General features: G+C 40.9%; 1 protein-coding gene across 1 annotated transcript in view; it reads right to left on the bottom strand.

The window, feature by feature from the left end:
• LOC144792080 (putative cation-transporting ATPase 13A4) overlaps positions 1-16,964 on the bottom strand; it is a 315,751-nt gene that overhangs the window by 115,661 nt on the left and 183,126 nt on the right. The window contains exons 12-13 of the mRNA XM_078666931.1: positions 13,222-13,407; positions 37-120 (exon numbers count right to left, since the gene is read on the bottom strand). Coding sequence (XP_078523057.1) covers positions 37-120; positions 13,222-13,407 — 270 coding nt within the window. The remainder of the gene's footprint in view (positions 1-36; positions 121-13,221; positions 13,408-16,964) is intronic.

The following is a 16,964-nucleotide window of genomic DNA, read 5'->3' as shown; positions in this document are numbered from 1 at the left end:
AAATTGTTGTAAATCTGCTAACCCACATGGAAGTACCTTGGTGGCCTTCGGTCCAGGCTTGAAAATTAATGATGTTCGCTTTCCAACGACGTCTTCACTAATACTCTGATCATCAACCTCCTGGCAGCAAAAAGAAGAAAATAAATTAGGACAGTAATAAGCAATGTACATATATATATATATATATATATATATATATATATATATATATATATATATATATATTACCTACTGGCGGTCGCCAGTAGGTATATATAGTTAGGATTTTTTTCCTATGGGATTTTTGAAAATTCTATGTTGAATAACTTTGGCGTTTGAGGACGGAATTGGCTGAAATTTTCTGGAAAATGGAACACTTTGTTTCTGAGCAGCCCCTGAAAATTTGGGGGGGTTTCGTCAAGCGGGGGCCGAGAAAAAAGGGGGGTCCCAAAACGTGTTTTTAACATTGAGTTTTCCATAGGGCGGTTGGACTCACTTTTAGCTCGAACGGCTGAATGGATTTCCACGAAACTTGGCAAAATTGTAGGGACTGGTAGCCCGATGTGCCTTTGCTATGTCTCAAGATATATGCTCCAGTGGTTTTTACGAAAATTAACTTTGAAAAATATATATTGGGCTACATTGGGCTATATATATGTTGGAGCCCAAATGTAGCCCAATGTAGCCCAATGAAGCCCAATGAAGCCCAATGTAGCCCAAAGATGGCCGCCAGAGACAAAAAAAAACAAATGTAGCCCAAATATCAGCCAGATGTAGCCCAACTATAGCCCAGTGACAGAATGTCCCAGAGTGTTTAAAAGAACAACTAGAACGCTAACAGTCTTACTTATGACAAAAGTATGGCACACCTGAAGTCATCTTGATTGGAATAAAGTGGTAACACTTAATACATTTAATTTGAAAAGGAACAAAATAAGGGGTTTCATTTTGCCATAGAAATGTTATATATATATATATATATATTCACTGAAAAAACCATAGGTTATAGACCATATATAGTTAGGAATTAGCATTTAAAAAACCTTATTTTACTCACACAAAACCAATGAAATTCCATATATAGTTAGTTGTACTAACTATATATCGCGCACCCGCAATCCACTGCTGATCATGTCACATATTACATCATTCATGACATGGTCAGTGACATCACTGATGACATCACTGATGACATCTCAAATGACATCACTGATGACATCACTGATGACATCTCAAATGACATCACTGATGACATCACTGATGACATCTCAAATGACATCACTGATGACATCACTGATGACATCTCAAATGACATCACTAATGACATCACTGATGACATCACTGATGACATCTCAAATGACATCTCAAATGACATCACTGATGACATCTCATTTGACATTACTGATCACATCACTGATGACATCATTCATGTGATAATACGATGAACCTCTTCAGACTCTAATATAACCTTAGATACACTCAGTGTAAACACAGACTCGCAGATTGTCACTCGTCCATGAAGTTACACACACACCTAGTCAGTCATGCAAACAATCAATCACACCTCCATTTCCTTAACTATACAGTTAAACACACCTTACTTATTCAAACATATACTAAACATATTTACTCACTTATACAATCCTGGATACAAGAGCACAATGATCCATACAGCCACTCACACATTCACTGGCTCTTATGCACAGTTATTTATATATGTCAACTCTCACATGTACTGTGTTTTACATATGTACTTACTTTGACATGTAGCACTGAGATATCCATTCACTCACCAATACAGTCATGCACACAGTCAACCACCCATACAGCTGTTTCCACATGCACTTTTGAACCCATACATTATGCACAGAGTCATACACCTTCCCAGCCACCCACACACACTCTCAGTTTCCCATACAAATGCTTGGGCAACCAATCAATAACCCATATAGTTACTCATATAGCTACTGATCAACACATGCAGCAGTTTACAGAACAACAGACATAATGATGCACAAATTAAGACAGTTTAGTCACTAACCCATGCACTCAATGAGACACATTTAACCACTCACTCATACAGTCAGTCATGCACCTACTAAATCCTTCATCCAGACACTTATACATCCACTCATTCTTCAATATGTAAGACATATTTTAACTTTACAGAAAAATACAGTCACTGGATGTTGTCATCAGTGATGTCATCAGTGATGTCATTTGAGATGTCATCAGTGATGTCATCAGTGATGTCATTTGAGATGTCATCAGTGATGTCATCAGTGATGTCATTTGAGATGTCATCAGTGATGTCATCAGTGATGTCACTGACCATGTCATGAATGATGTAATATGTGACATGATCAGCAGTGGATTGCGGGTGCGCGATATATAGTTAGTACAACTAACTATATATGGAATTTCATTGGTTTTGTGTGAATAAAATAAGGTTTTTTAAATGCTAATTCCTAACTATATATGGTCTATAACCTATGGTTTTTTCAGTGAATTTTCAAGGTTTTGTAAATGCTAATTCCTAACTATATATGGTCTATAACCTATGGTTTTTTCAATGAATTTCATTGGTTTTTTAAAAGCTAATATCTATAGCTGTAAAATTTATTCTTCTTTAAATCCAAATTTATATTTTATATGTTTATTAATAATTTTTTTTAAATATTTTTTTTGTTTCGCTCCCGGTCCGCGTACCGGGAAGCTTCCCGTTAGCTCAATTTGATTCCGCGATCCGGTCCGCGAACCGGTAAGAAATCAACATAGTGACGGTATCGCGTTGCCGCGTAATGCGTCTTATGACGTACTGCGTTAGCGCACCCGGAAGTGCCCCGGGGCGCGGACCGAGGCGCGAAACGCAGCTCCCCGGAAGCGATCCGCGGCGCGAAAGCGCGACGTATCGCGTAGCCGCGAAATGCGTCTTGTGACGTATCGCGTTAGCGCACCCGGAAGTGTCCCGGGGCGCGGACCGAGGCGCGAAGCGGAGCGACCCGGAAGCTAACCGGGGAGCGTTCCGCAGCGCGTAACATGAGCGTGAGAGGTCATGTGACTTGTTAATAAAACTTTTCATTGGTTCATTTCACTTATCGTTTCATAATTATGGAAGGCTAGGTCAGGTGACCTAAAAATAACACTTTTCATTGGTTGAGAAGTATTGTTTTTTCCAAATGATGAAAACCCCTCCTTCTTTCCTCACTCTGACTTTCATCATTGTGAGAGGAAGACCTATTTTGCTTGTTGGAAGACCTATTTTGCTTGTGTGAAAATGGCTTCATTGGTTGCTTCAGCTGGTGGACCCCCACCACCACCTCCACCTCCTCATGGGAAGAGAGGACCACCTCCCCAGGTGATTACCAACACTGAGGAGGAAGATGAAGAAATGGATGAGGAGGGAGAAGAACCACAATTCCTGGAAGAGTTGCCCCGGGTTTCCAGAAAGAAAGCCAGTTTCATCTGGCAGTTTTTTTCGATGCCTCGTGGACAAAAAAAAGTCAACGCGAGGTATGTCACCTGCCTCATATGCAAGGAACAATTGTCCAGAGGGACGGACAAAAAATACAGTTATGGTAATCACACCATGCATAGGCACATGACGAGGAAACATCCCCTAAATTACAGCTGGGCGGAATTAAGGGATATGCTGGAGAATCCTAGACCAACTCCTGTGGCCAGACCAACAATACCGGTTTCTTTAACACCAGAGGAGGCACGGGAAACTGTGCCAAATATCCAACAAAATTTTGGGCATATGATACATTTATGTATGCACTGTCGTGCATTATTAGCTTGTGGCAACATGAGCATCAATGCACTCAACCTTGCATATGAACACCATGATTGCCCTAACCGCCCCCAGTAATTTTTTTTTGCTCCTGTTGAGCCCTTTTCAACGCCTGTTTTTTGTTGTTTACCCCCCCCAAAAAAACCAAAAAAAATATAAAATCGTTCAAAAAATACAAAAAAAACAAAAAATGTTCAAAAAATAAAAAAAAATATAAAACAACAAAAATATAAAAAAAAAAGTTCTTTTCAGAACTACCTTCCCTTTCAAAAAAAATAGCTACAATGTTTAGCACTCTGGCAAGCTCTATTTCTTTTGGTTCGCTCCCGGGTTAGCTTCCCGGTACGCGGACCGGGAGCTAACCCCAAAAATTTTTTTTTTTTTTAAAAGTGTAAGTATAAGGAAAGTAAACAGAGAGTGATGTTAAAAGAAAGACAGCTATAGGGAGTAAAGAAGAGATACTGTTTAATAGATCTATTTACCGAAGAAAAGACAGAAGAGGGTATAATTGTGAAAAACAAAATAGATAACGAAGTGAAAGAAAAACAAGCATTGGCATAGCCAATAGGTCTCGCCTTTGGGACCTTCTAAGTATTTAGTTATGCAGCATAATATCCTTGGTGCAGCAACATCAACTGTTGCATGGCTAAACACGTATAAGGTCCCAAAGGCGAGACCTATTGTCTATGCCAATGCTTGTTTCTTAAGTAATATTGCAATACGTCTGACTCTTCCATGTGAAAAGATCTTATCTTGTGCTCTAAAGATTGCTAAAGTCTCGACAGAGAACAGGCTAGGCTGTAAGTAGGGTAAATTGCGCTTGGTGATCTGTTTGAGGGAGCGTCTGCTTTGCCTGGTGTCTTTGGAGAGCAATTTTGATTGGTATACTGGACAATGTTAGTTTTATTGGTCCAGTAGACAATTAAACTGCTGCATGACCACACTGTGTGATCCTGGGCACACTTTACAAATCCTACCTACCATCCAGCGGCTGAAGTGCAAATTGTAAAACCTGATAGCTGGGCACAATTACAGTGTCATTGCAGGCACACCCTGTGTGATCTTGGACATTTATCACATCTCAAAGTACTTTTAAATGCTTGAGCTTGGCATAAACCCTAGAAAAATACTCTCATGCATTTGACCTACCCAGGTGTTTGCTGCTACGTGCTTGATAAGAAATAATGCAACACACAATTGCAACTTCTGTGCCCCTTCCAAATAAACACTAGAAATCAGAGTTGTAATTAGTCTCTAGAATGAGTAAGATGCCCTCCAGCCTCCACTTGAAAGCAGGGGTGTATAGTTTGAGGGGAGTGAGGGGGGGGCGAGGGAGGCATGCAATACTTTAACGCAGGTAAAAGTGTCCAAAGTCACACCATCTGCCCACTAAAGAGCGGCTCGCAGTGGCCGGCTGGCCCGGCTGATTAGGGGAGCTGTTGGTGCCGAGCCTGGTGGGGCAGGTCCCAGCTGTGCTCTGCCGGGCTGCAGGCAGCTCAGTTATTAGGCAGCTGGTGGCGTGGGGACCACTGCTATTCCGTCTGTAATGTGCCCGAGCCTCCCGGCAGGCGGGGGGATCACAAGAGCGACCGCTCCCACCCTCGGAGGCTAATTAATTGGCAGAACAAGAGCGCATTAAGGCGGATATAGGAGGGAGCCCTGTGCTGGCACCTTCTGAGTGTATGAGCTAAAGGCAGGTGGTTGTGTGTTTCAAATGCCTCTCAGACTACAAAACGCAGCGAATGCTACGTCCAAATCTGAAATTAGGAGTGCTCGTGTGCACGTGCCTAGGTATGTCTATCTAAGTGTGTGTGCTTCATAGTAATAGTCTATGTGTCACTGCATCTTAGACTGTGTGCCACTTTAAGCATGTAACAGTGTGAGGGTATGCACTACTGCGCTTGTGAGTCACGCTGTTTGCGAGTGGGTTTGTACCTGACAATTACTGACCTTGCAGTTGTGTGTGACTCACTCTGTGTCTGTGCCACTTTATGCGTGTGCATTTAACCTTGAGTGCCTGTGTATGTGGAGCGTGATGTACTGCGTGTGTGTGCGCGTGTGTGTACAGCGAGTTACTGTATGTGGCCTACTGTGAGTGTGCGTGTGTGAGCCACTGTGTTTGTGTGCGTGTCCCACGCTGTGCTGTGTATCTATCTATGTTTGTTAGTGTGTGTGTGCTGCTGTGTAGGTACCACTGTATGTGTAAGCGGGTGCTGGAGTGTATAGACAAACACACGTGAATCCTCAGTTTGTATGCAATGTACGTCACACGTAATTTACGGTCCTGTTCCGCTTTATTTTATTTTGATTGCAGTATAAAAAATGCTTGTTTATATTAGACTGGGGAATACAAACAGGAATCTAGTCTTCAAAGGGAGAGCTGCATGCCAATGTAGAACAAGCACCGGCCAGCTTATAACCCTACTCTGCGATGTTCTTGACTCCCATGCCATTTTTTTAAAAAATGTTTTTTTTTCGCACATATAAGCCTCCTCAGCCACCCTCAGAAAACCTAGGGGGTCAAAATAAGTCTACCGTGCCCCCTTCTACCCATTCTGAACATTATTTGCCCTCCATCTTGTATCTTAATTCGACCGAAACACAAAATGGTAGACTCCCGTAACGCTTAAGGTTCGCCAACCGGGGCGCTCAACAGTTCGCGTACCGGGTCGCTCCCTGGGAAGCGCACCATCAAAAAAGGTGGGAAAGTAGTTTACAGAAAAGCGACTGGAGACAATTTCACCAAATATAGATTAGCTCATACTACATACCAATCCCTACCATTTTCACAAATTTGATTGGAATTCCATTTAGCCATTTAGCCTGTAGACCTCTCTAAATACCCTGAGGTAAATTACTTCTCAAAACACATCTGAAGTGTTGGAATTGACAACCAATTAAAATGTTACTTTCATTTTCTACTTTTTTTACCTGACATTTGATTGGTTATGTACCTGAATATATATAAAGAAAGAGAGAGAAACACAGCCATTTTGACTACTACTTCCTGAATTACATTGCAAGATCATTTTCACTCACAACTTAAACTTGTTTTTAGAAGGTGAGATATTATTTTATAAATTTGAAAACATTTTCAGATAGTTATATACTATCCCTCTGTAAGAGTTAGACATTGAGAAAGGCTTCTTTATTATAATTATGGATTGATTTAGGTTTCTGTGGTATAATTATGAATTTACTTAGGCTTCTTCACAGGCACTTTTTAATAGTACTACTTCACGCCTGAAACCATACAGTGCCCATAGATTACTTCTCTGTTATAAACTCACCTAAACCCAACAGTGCCCTATCACTACTGATATATTTATTTTTTATGCAAATTACAGCAATAAAATGGAAGGTGAGCAGAATGTTTCCTTTGAAATTGTTCTGGAGAACAACACAGAAAAAGATATTGAGGACAATGATGACTCAGATTTCATGGATGAATCACGGGACCATGAATTAGTTCAATGTGTAGAATCTGTGGATCATTTACTTCATTATGATGACGGTCAAATGTGGGAACTTATGTTCACTCAACAAGAGGACATATCGGACAGTCAAATGCTAGACGTTCTATTAAATTTTGAAAAACAATCCGAAAAATAAAATTGTATGTAATATTAAAAAATTGTTTGAGTCTTTAATCATTTTTATATGTAATTAATAAACTAGTTAAATGTTAGAAATGTTATTAAATTTTCAACCACAATCACAAAAATAAATAATTGCTTAAAAAACTAAAAAAAATAAAAAATAATCAACAAAACCAACAATCAATTAACATACTGCATTTGAAAAGTCTCTCATTCATTTTTCATTGCAGTACGCTGCCCAGAACGCTTCCCGGTTCGCGGACCGGGCGCTACCCACGAAAAAAAACAATTTTTTTTTTTATTTTTTTTTGCCCCGCGGGGCCCTTTTAAAGCCTCCACATTAAACCTAGGGGGTCAGGGAGGATCTACTATGCCCCCTTATGGTTATTTCCCCCTTTGTTTTGGCCTCCTCTTGTCTCTCAATCCTACCGAGAGACAAGATGGCGGCCGCTCCGGACTGTTTAGAATGTTGACAGACACCGGAGAGCCAATCAGCTTCGCTACGCGAAGTTCTGGTACGCGCCCCGGTCCGCGAACCGGGGAGCTGCCCGGTCCGCTGTTACAGATATATATCTTTTTTTAAACGTTAATTTCTCAAAATCCACTGGAGCACATATATTGAGACCTACAAAAGGCACATCGGGCTACCAGTCCCTACAATTTTGCCAAGTTTCGTGCAAATCCATTCAGCCGTTCGGGCTAAAAGTGAGGCCAACCGCCCTATGGAAAACTCAATGTTAAAAACACGTTTTGGGACCCCCCTTTTTTCTCGGCCCCCCCTGGACGAACCCCCCCCCAAATTTTCAGGGGCTGCTCAGAAACAAAATGTTCCATTTTCCAGAAAATTTCATCCAATTCCGTCCACAAACGCCAAAGTTATTAGACATAGAATTTTCAAAAATCCCATAGGGAAAAAATCCTAACTATATATACCTACTGGCGACCGCCAGTAGGTAATATATAATATATATATATATATATATATATATATATATATTCACTGAAAAAACCATAGGTTATAGACCATATATAGTTAGGAATTAGCATTTACAAAACCTTGAAAATTCACTGAAAAAACCATAGGTTATAAACCATATATAGTTAGGAATTAGCATTTAAAAAACCTTACTTTACTCACACAAAACCATTGAAATTCCATATATAGTTAGTTGTACTAACTATATATCGCGCACCCGCAATCCACTGCTGATCATGTCACATATTACATAATTCATGACATGGTCAGTGACATCACTGATGACATCACTGATGACATCTCAAATGACATCACTGATGACATCACTGATGACATCTCAAATGACATCACTGATGACATCACTGATGACAACATCCAGTGACTCTATGTTTCTGTAAAGTTAAAATATGTCTTACATATTGAAGAATGAGTGGATGTAGAAGTGTCTGAACAAAGGATTTAGTAGGTGCATGACTGACTGTATGAGTGAGTGATTAAATGTGTCTCACTGAGTGCATGGGTTAGTGACTAAACTGTCTTAATTTGTGCATCATTATGTCTGTTGTTCTGTAAACTGCTGCATGTGTTGATCAGTAGCTATATGATTAACTATATGGGTTATTGATTGGTTGCCCAAGTATGTGTATGGGAGACTGAGAGTGTGTATGGGTGGCTGGGAGGTGTATGACTCTCTGCATAGATGTATGGGTTCAAAAGTGCATGTGGAAACAGCTGTATGGGCGGTTGACTGTGTGCATGACTGTATTGGTGAGTGAATAGATATCTCAGTGCTACATGTCAAAGTAAGTACATATGTAAAATACAGTACATGTGAGAGTTGACATATATAAATAACTGTGCATAAGAGCCAGTGAATGTGTGAGTGGCTGTATGGATCATTGTGAACTTGTATCCAGGATTGTATAAGTGAGTAAATATGTTTTAGTATATGTTTGAATAAGTAAGGTGTGTTTAACTGTATAGTTAAGGAAATGGAGGTGTGATTGATTGTTTGCATGACTGACTAGGTGTGTGTGTAACTTCATGGATGAGTGACAATCTGTGAGTCTGTGTTTACACTGAGTGTATCTAAGGTATATTAGAGTCTGAAGAGGTTCATCGTATTATCACATGAATGATGTCATCAGTGATGTGATCAGTAATGTCAAATGAGATGTCATCAGTGATGTCATTTGAGATGTCATTTGAGATGTCATCAGTGATGTCATCAGTGATGTCATCAGTGATGTCATTTGAGATGTCATCAGTGATGTCATCAGTGATGTCACTGACCATGTCATGAATGATGTAATATGTGACATGATCAGCAGTGGATTGCGGGTGCGCGATATATAGTTAGTACAACTAACTATATATGGAATTTCAATGGTTTTGTGTGAGTAAAGTAAGGTTTTTTAAATGCTAATTCCTAACTATATATGGTTTATAACCTATGGTTTTTTCAGTGAATATATATATATATATATATATATATATATATATATATATGCCAGAATATCTGTTACAGCGCATGCAGGTGACCCAGAACGCTGCAGCACGAGCGATTTTTGGCCTGCATCGCCGTACTAGTGCCTCAAACTTACTTCTATCCCTTCATTGGCTTCCTATACGGAAGAGGATAATGTTTAAGGCTATGACCTTAGCCCATAAAGCCCTGCATGCCAATGGTGCAAAATACCTCCAGAAGAGGCTGGTTTTTTACCGGCCTGCACGATCCTTAAGATCGGAGTCATTGGCTCTGGCGGTGGTACCACGTATAAAGAGGGCCCGACTGGGCGGTCGGTCCTTTAGTTTCCTTGCCCCCCAGCTCTGGAACTCCCTACCACTGTCTTTGCGGGCCACATCTAACTTGCTCGTCTTTAGGAAGGGTATAAAGACTTGGCTGTTCTCTGGTTAGTGTACCTCTCCCTTTTTTTGGTTTCTGTTTTTACTGTTATGTTCTCTAGTCTCTTTCAAGGTCTGGAGCACAAAGCGCCGGGACACTCCTTTGGAGTAGCCGTTGCGCTATAAAAGTCCCATATAACATAACATAACATATTTGAATCATTATACTCATATTCTCACATATAAGATTTGTAAATTAGATGTGATGCTACTAACACAACAATTCCATCTGTAAATGTTTCAAGATACTACAGTTCATATTTTTTAAATAATCGATAGGAAGTTTGCTGTCCATCAGTGCTCAGTAGGTCCTCAGGGGCTTATTTATAAGCCCCTTGCACCGCTGGTGCATCACTTTTAATATGGGAAAATGTGAGTTACTGGTGGTGTAAGTGGCTTGTAAATAAGCCCCCCAGTATTTAAGCAGTGCTTGAAGGCCTTCTTGCAACTAAAAGTGCCCTTTTTTACACAAATTATCATTAAAAGTTTACCTCCTTCCTCTTTAGCCACGGTACCAAACACAAGCACTGGTAATGCCAATAGGTTTGGCATTAAAGGAAGGTTTTATGCTAATGTGAAGCATTACAATTAAATAGCATGGTAATAGATGGATCTAATTATGTAAGCCACTTTAACAGTATTACAATGTCACGTATGTGCCCCTGAAAGTTCAATCTCAGGTAGCTGAAAAAATAAACAAAATGATCACAACTGTGATGAAGGCAAGCACTCCTTTGTGGAAGCACACAACTCCTGCCCAACCAAAACATTTACTCCAGCCTCCCAATATGTGTGTGAAGCCAAAGCCCCTACCTAGTGATGCTCATATAGGTGTCTGGCAACAATTGTGATGTCGAGCCATAAAGTTGTAATATAGTTTAGTTTTGATAGTTGCTGTGGTCCCTGTGTGGAGTCAGCCCCAGGTCTCCTAATGCATTTTGATGGAACCAACAGAAAGCACACACTTATGACACTCTGTTCTATCACTTGTTTGATGCTTCCCTCAGGCAGCGTTGCATGGATGACATCTTACACGCGTCAGTGAAAGATCAGCAAGGTTGACGCAGACGAAGGTGGTGGAGTCAACGACATGTGAGATAAACTGAAGCGGCCTCTTTTTTAGATAGTTTGAGAGATGCTTTTGAGGCTATGTTAGTTTATTCTGGAGTGAGTTCTAGATCTGCAATGGCTTTGTTTAGTTGTAGAGTCCAATGGTTTGTAAGGTTGTCCTTACCTTTAATCATTTCCTGCAGGTTGTACTTCTGGGTGTGGTCTTAAGCTTTCAAGATGATGTTGCAGGGTTTAATGAATGCAGCACTGCATGCACGTTCCTAGTTTCTTAAACCAAATGCCAAATGGGCCTGTGGCTTTCTTGTTTATTTGGAAGTAATAAGACTTCTCTGTAAATGTTGCATAACATAGAGTCCAGCAGTGGTGCAATTTCTGATTGGACATCGGTGTTGGGGCTATGGAAGAAACTTGCCTTTAAGGACAGAGTCCACGATGGGCAATGTAGCTGGATATTTGCCGATTGTTATCCAGGGAGTCATTATCAGAAAGCCATCGCCCCAATAGTGGTATATAGCAGCATGAAACAAGGTGCTGTTACCCGGAGTCCAGCTCTGTTTTGCTTGATGTTTCTTTTTTCCAAAGATCATTATTTTAGTTTAGGCTTCACTGCATCTCAGCTTATTTTACTGGTTGTAAATGTGAAGCTTGTTCATAGCTTTGTGAAGCTCCACCTTCAGATGTGAGATCTTGGCTCTCCACACAGATGTTGGGATATCCCATTTTGTCAATATGAACCACAATATATTGTGGTCCACTCAGTCGAAGACCGCCAAATAGACTATGAAACAAGTGAAAAAGGGAAGAACCAGATTTACTGATAGAGGTAGGTGCTATGTATCTTAGTACCACAAAGTTCTCCATTGTGCTACAGAGAAGCCTAAATCTGGTCTGTATAAATGGAATAAGGTGCTTGTCACTGGTCCATCATTCTAACTCCTCCAAAAGGATTCTGGCATTGGCTTTGACTTGCACATCTAGTGGTGCAATAAGGCAATAATTATAGCTGGATTTTGCCTGTCACATATCTTGAATATTTGATGCAAAATACAGCCTTTCCACGAGTCTGAAACAATTACTAGTTCAAATGATGCAGAAAATAAGGAAGTTAGTCTTTCCATCCACCTCTGGACTTTTAACAAGCCGAGATCCTAAGAGGTCCTCGTCCCCTTTGCATCTGTAGGTTCCGAATGAATGCATCACTCGGTTGATGGTGATAACATTATCCTTCTGTGGATATTTAATAAATGTATACCTGTTCATGCTAACTGTAATTTTCACATCACCTGTGATGGTCGTGGGATCTTCTGGGTGGCTGGATAGGGTTTTGGTGTGTTTAATCCACATGTGTGAACATACCATGTCCCCTCTAATCACCCTAGAGCCAGATATGTAGGTGTCCAAGTTGTTTACAAACTGCTAGAATTTTGCTTTGTCATTTTGTCTTAAAAGTCTGCATAGATGGAGCCATTGTGCATCACTATTGTTTCCCTTTCCCTCCTACTATTGGTTATGAAACAAGCACTTTAGTTTAGCTGGAGAAAGAATGTTGTGGGATGTGGGACTGGTCTTATGGTTTCTAGTCAGTGGAAAAACCTTGGTCTTTCTTGCTTTAACCATTGAGTAAACCAGGCATTGGAGGTTCTCCGCTCAGCAAAAGTGTTGGTAGCACTTGTCTGCTGCAGAACCTCATGTAGTGATCCAGATAACCTATGGTCAAATGACTAGCTGCAGTAGGTGTTGTAAAGTAATGCAGCGGCCCCCTGGAGCTGCTTTAACTCCCAAGTATACTAAGAAAAGGGCTCCTGTAAAAGGCAGTACTATCTACTGCTGAAGTTTGTGTGGTCTGACTCTGTGATAACAATGTGATGGTGAGTATCAACAATGCAAGGACGAGTTACCCAATAGGTGCCTTCAAACATCTTGAGGTCCAGCGGATCCCCTTGAAGTTTCCCATCGATGACCATCAGTGAGTGGCAGCTCGCAAGGGCTCCCAAGAGCGGCCCCCAGGGTAAGGCTGCGCCAGAGCTGAACTTGTGAACTGCCTGAAAACTGAAACAGAAACAATAGTGAGGACTCATGCTTGCCTGTTATCAGATTCAATGATATTGTTTTAGAACAATGGGAAATACAGCATTAACATCTGTTTAAAGGCAGGCAGCATCATAGTGACTCAGCAAGGGTGCTTCTGTCCACCAGTATGGGATGATACCTCTCTGTGTCGACAGGTGTCGGCTCACACTGATATCCATCACCAGGGAGTCAGACTCACCACCAATGAGGATGAGATGGCCTTCATTCTCCAAAGCTTAACCCTTGTACACCACAGTTTCTTGTGATCACCTTCATGCTTTGACGCATGACGTACAATGCACTTGTCATGGAACACCGACCAAGAGAGGTTCAGATGCCAGCTCACAGACTGATCACAAGCTTGGATCTGTTGTGCCTGGGTGTTGCCTAATTCCACCATGAGGAGCTCTCTACTCAGACCTTCTGCAGGGTCTCCTACAGAGTGGGACTTCCTCCCGCCAGCAGAATTCATTTCCAGGCCAGTTGTCATTTCACACCTGTCCTCGTTCTGTGTTGTTTCTACCGAACAGTCACTGATCTTTGTAGTTACTTATGATTCTTTGAATCACAATGTATCTGGATATTTCTTTTACAACATTTACTTTATTTATTAACTTTTTTCTAGACTGTACACCGCCATGTTGTCTCTGAGCTCAAATAGCAATTTAAGGAGAAGGAAATACATGCGTGTGTACTTAATGCTCCTTTTATCATTCGTTTTATGGGACCAGATTCATCTTTGTAACCATTCCAATGAATTGCAAATTGCAAGCTAAAACAGCACAATTTCACTGAGATTGGTAAGGATCAATTGTTTCGGATGTCTGTATTTACGTCAAAACTAACTCACCAGGACATGTGTCAGTCAATCACATCTCTTTATTCACTACATTTCTGTAGCATGAATGTAATATATATTCAGACACATAAAAGTGACTCATCCATAAAAAGGAGAGCATGTACATCCATCCATCCCACACAACTTAGGCATTAGTAGAGCACCAGCATTGTATCATGAGTAGTCATTAAGCAGTACATTCTGTAGCATAAGAGCAATTCTGCAGCATAAAAGCACAGCATACTAGACACACCTCATCTATAACAAAGAAGGTAACATATACATCCATCTCACACAATGTAAGGATAAATAGGGCACAAACATTTCATCATAAGATATCATAAAACAGTACTCGGAAACCATCCATCACGACAAAGTCAACGCCCCATGCTACAGTACTTTCAGATTGTCTTTTACAGCATAAAATCCAATGCCCCATTTTACAGTACTTTCAGGCGGTGCATTACAACATAAAGTCCAATGCCCCATTCTACAGTATTTCAGATGGTCCATTACGCCATAAAATTCAATGTCCCATTCTACAGTACTTTCAGACAGTCCATTACGGCATAAAATCCAATCCCTCATTCTACAGTACTTTCAGGCGGTGCATTACAACATAAAGTCCAATGCCCCATTCTACAGTACTTTCAGATTGTCCATTACAGCATAAAATCAAATGTCCCATTCTACAGTACTTTCAGATTGTCCATTACAGCATAAAATCAAATGCCCCATTCTACAGTACTTTCAGATAGTCCATTGCGGCATAAAACCCAATGACCCATTTTACAGTACTTTCAGATGGTCCATTACAGCATAAAGTCCTATGCCCCATTCTACAGTACTTTCAGATGGTCCATTACGGCATAAAGTCCAATGACCCATTCTACAGTACTTTCAGATGGTCCATTACAGCATAAAACCCAATGACCCATTCTACAGTACTTTCAGATGGTCCATTACAGCATAAAACCCAATGACCCATTCTACAGTACTTTCAGATGGTTCATTACGGCATAAAGTCCAATGCCCCATTCTATAGTACTTTCAGATAGTCCATTGCGGCATAAAACCCAATGACCCATTTTACAGTACTTTCAGATGGTTCATTGCGGCATAAAATCCAATGCCCCATTAGACACTACCTAAGGCAGATCACCTTTATACTACAGTAAGTTTCCGAATGTTTTAAATTTTCCAAACAAAGTAGGCAACTGAGCCGCATATCTGGGGGCAATGTACCTGCTGCAAGAACAACAAGGCAGGTCTGCACGATCTAAACTTAAAAACTTTTTTTTTTTTAAAGGCAATAAAAATCACTTTCTATGAAGCTCATAGAAGGGGCAGAAGAACAAGGTGCACAAATTAGTCTGAAAAGGAACACAGTCGCAAGGACAAAGACTCAAGCCCGACATAGTGGGATACTTAGCAGGGTATCCCAACATTAGGGGTAAAAGGTTCAAACAAAATCAAAAGTGATGGTATATATTCTTGATCAAGGAGAGGTAGAATTAAGGGCCCTCTTCAATGTGGATCAGGTTGTAAGTGACCACCGTTAGTTTATGCCCCAACATTAATTTCGACGAAAACGTAGCCCCAAAAATGTGTTTTAAACTGGCCTCACCAATACTCAGACACGAACCTGGTGAAACAAATGGATCCGGGAGCCCCATCTCCTCGCAGACAGAATTTACATCAGCAAACCATGCTATATCAAGGGCAGCCTGAAGTAGATAGAGTTCCAGGTAAAAGACGAGCTAATTTAATTCTACCCATAATGGCGTGCCAAGTTCATCATGGCTTATAGCACTGGAACAGATTTGTGGAACTTGATGTAGATTTTTCATAAAGAAAGTTCCACCTGTTGGATTTCTTAGTTGTCCACATTGCCCCAAACACCTGCCCCATAAGTAGCAATCAACAGACTTTTACTAGCATAAGTTGTTAGAAGCCCTCTCATAGGTTTAGAACCCACTTTTTAACAAAATCTTTGTAGCCCAATGATTGATTTCTCAAATATGGCTATTCTATTTAACAGAATAGATTTCCAGGCATATCAAACAGGATACCCAGATAAGATAAGGAGGCAACCTCACACACCTTAATGTTATTAATGAAATGAGCAGGTCTTCTTATTGGTTTAGTCCCACACAACATGGTGAAAGTTTTGCTCTCGTTTCTCTTTAGAAGTGAATGTAAATGTAAATGTACAGGAATTTATATAGCGCAAATCACCGAGCGGTTTCTAAGCGCTTGCTTAGGGAACCCGTCCTGGTATTCCCCTGTGAGATAACCCCGGCAGGGTATCCACAAGGTGAAAGCCAGGCATCCCGCCGCGAGGGGCCGTTGTGGAGATTAAGCAAGCTATTGCCCAGAGTTGCAGAGTGTGAACCCGTGAATCGAGTAGGCACTGGAGCGAGAATTGTCGAGTCCATGGACATTTTAGGACTCAAGACCCTGCCGAGCCGGGAATTGAACCCTGGTCCGGGGCTGACCTCTGCTTCCAGGTCTGCCTCCTCTAACCAGTGAGCCACACTTCTCCACCAAGTGTATTTGAGCTTTTGCAGAACCAACCAGATAAGGCCTCTGCAGCTCCATTTTGTTTGCAAACCACCCTCTTTTCACCTGCCTCATAAGAACATTTTATAAATATACACCTGTAGGACTTACTCCTGTGTTTGAGTGCCACACCTGTTTAACTTAGGCTTCCAAAGATGGTTTTAAGTTCTA

This window comes from Lissotriton helveticus, chromosome 11 (genome assembly GCF_964261635.1).
Source record: "Lissotriton helveticus chromosome 11, aLisHel1.1, whole genome shotgun sequence".
Classification (NCBI taxonomy): domain Eukaryota; kingdom Metazoa; phylum Chordata; class Amphibia; order Caudata; family Salamandridae; genus Lissotriton; species Lissotriton helveticus.
Note: the sequence above shows the minus strand (reverse complement) of the source record. Positions and strands in the feature narration are given on the sequence as shown.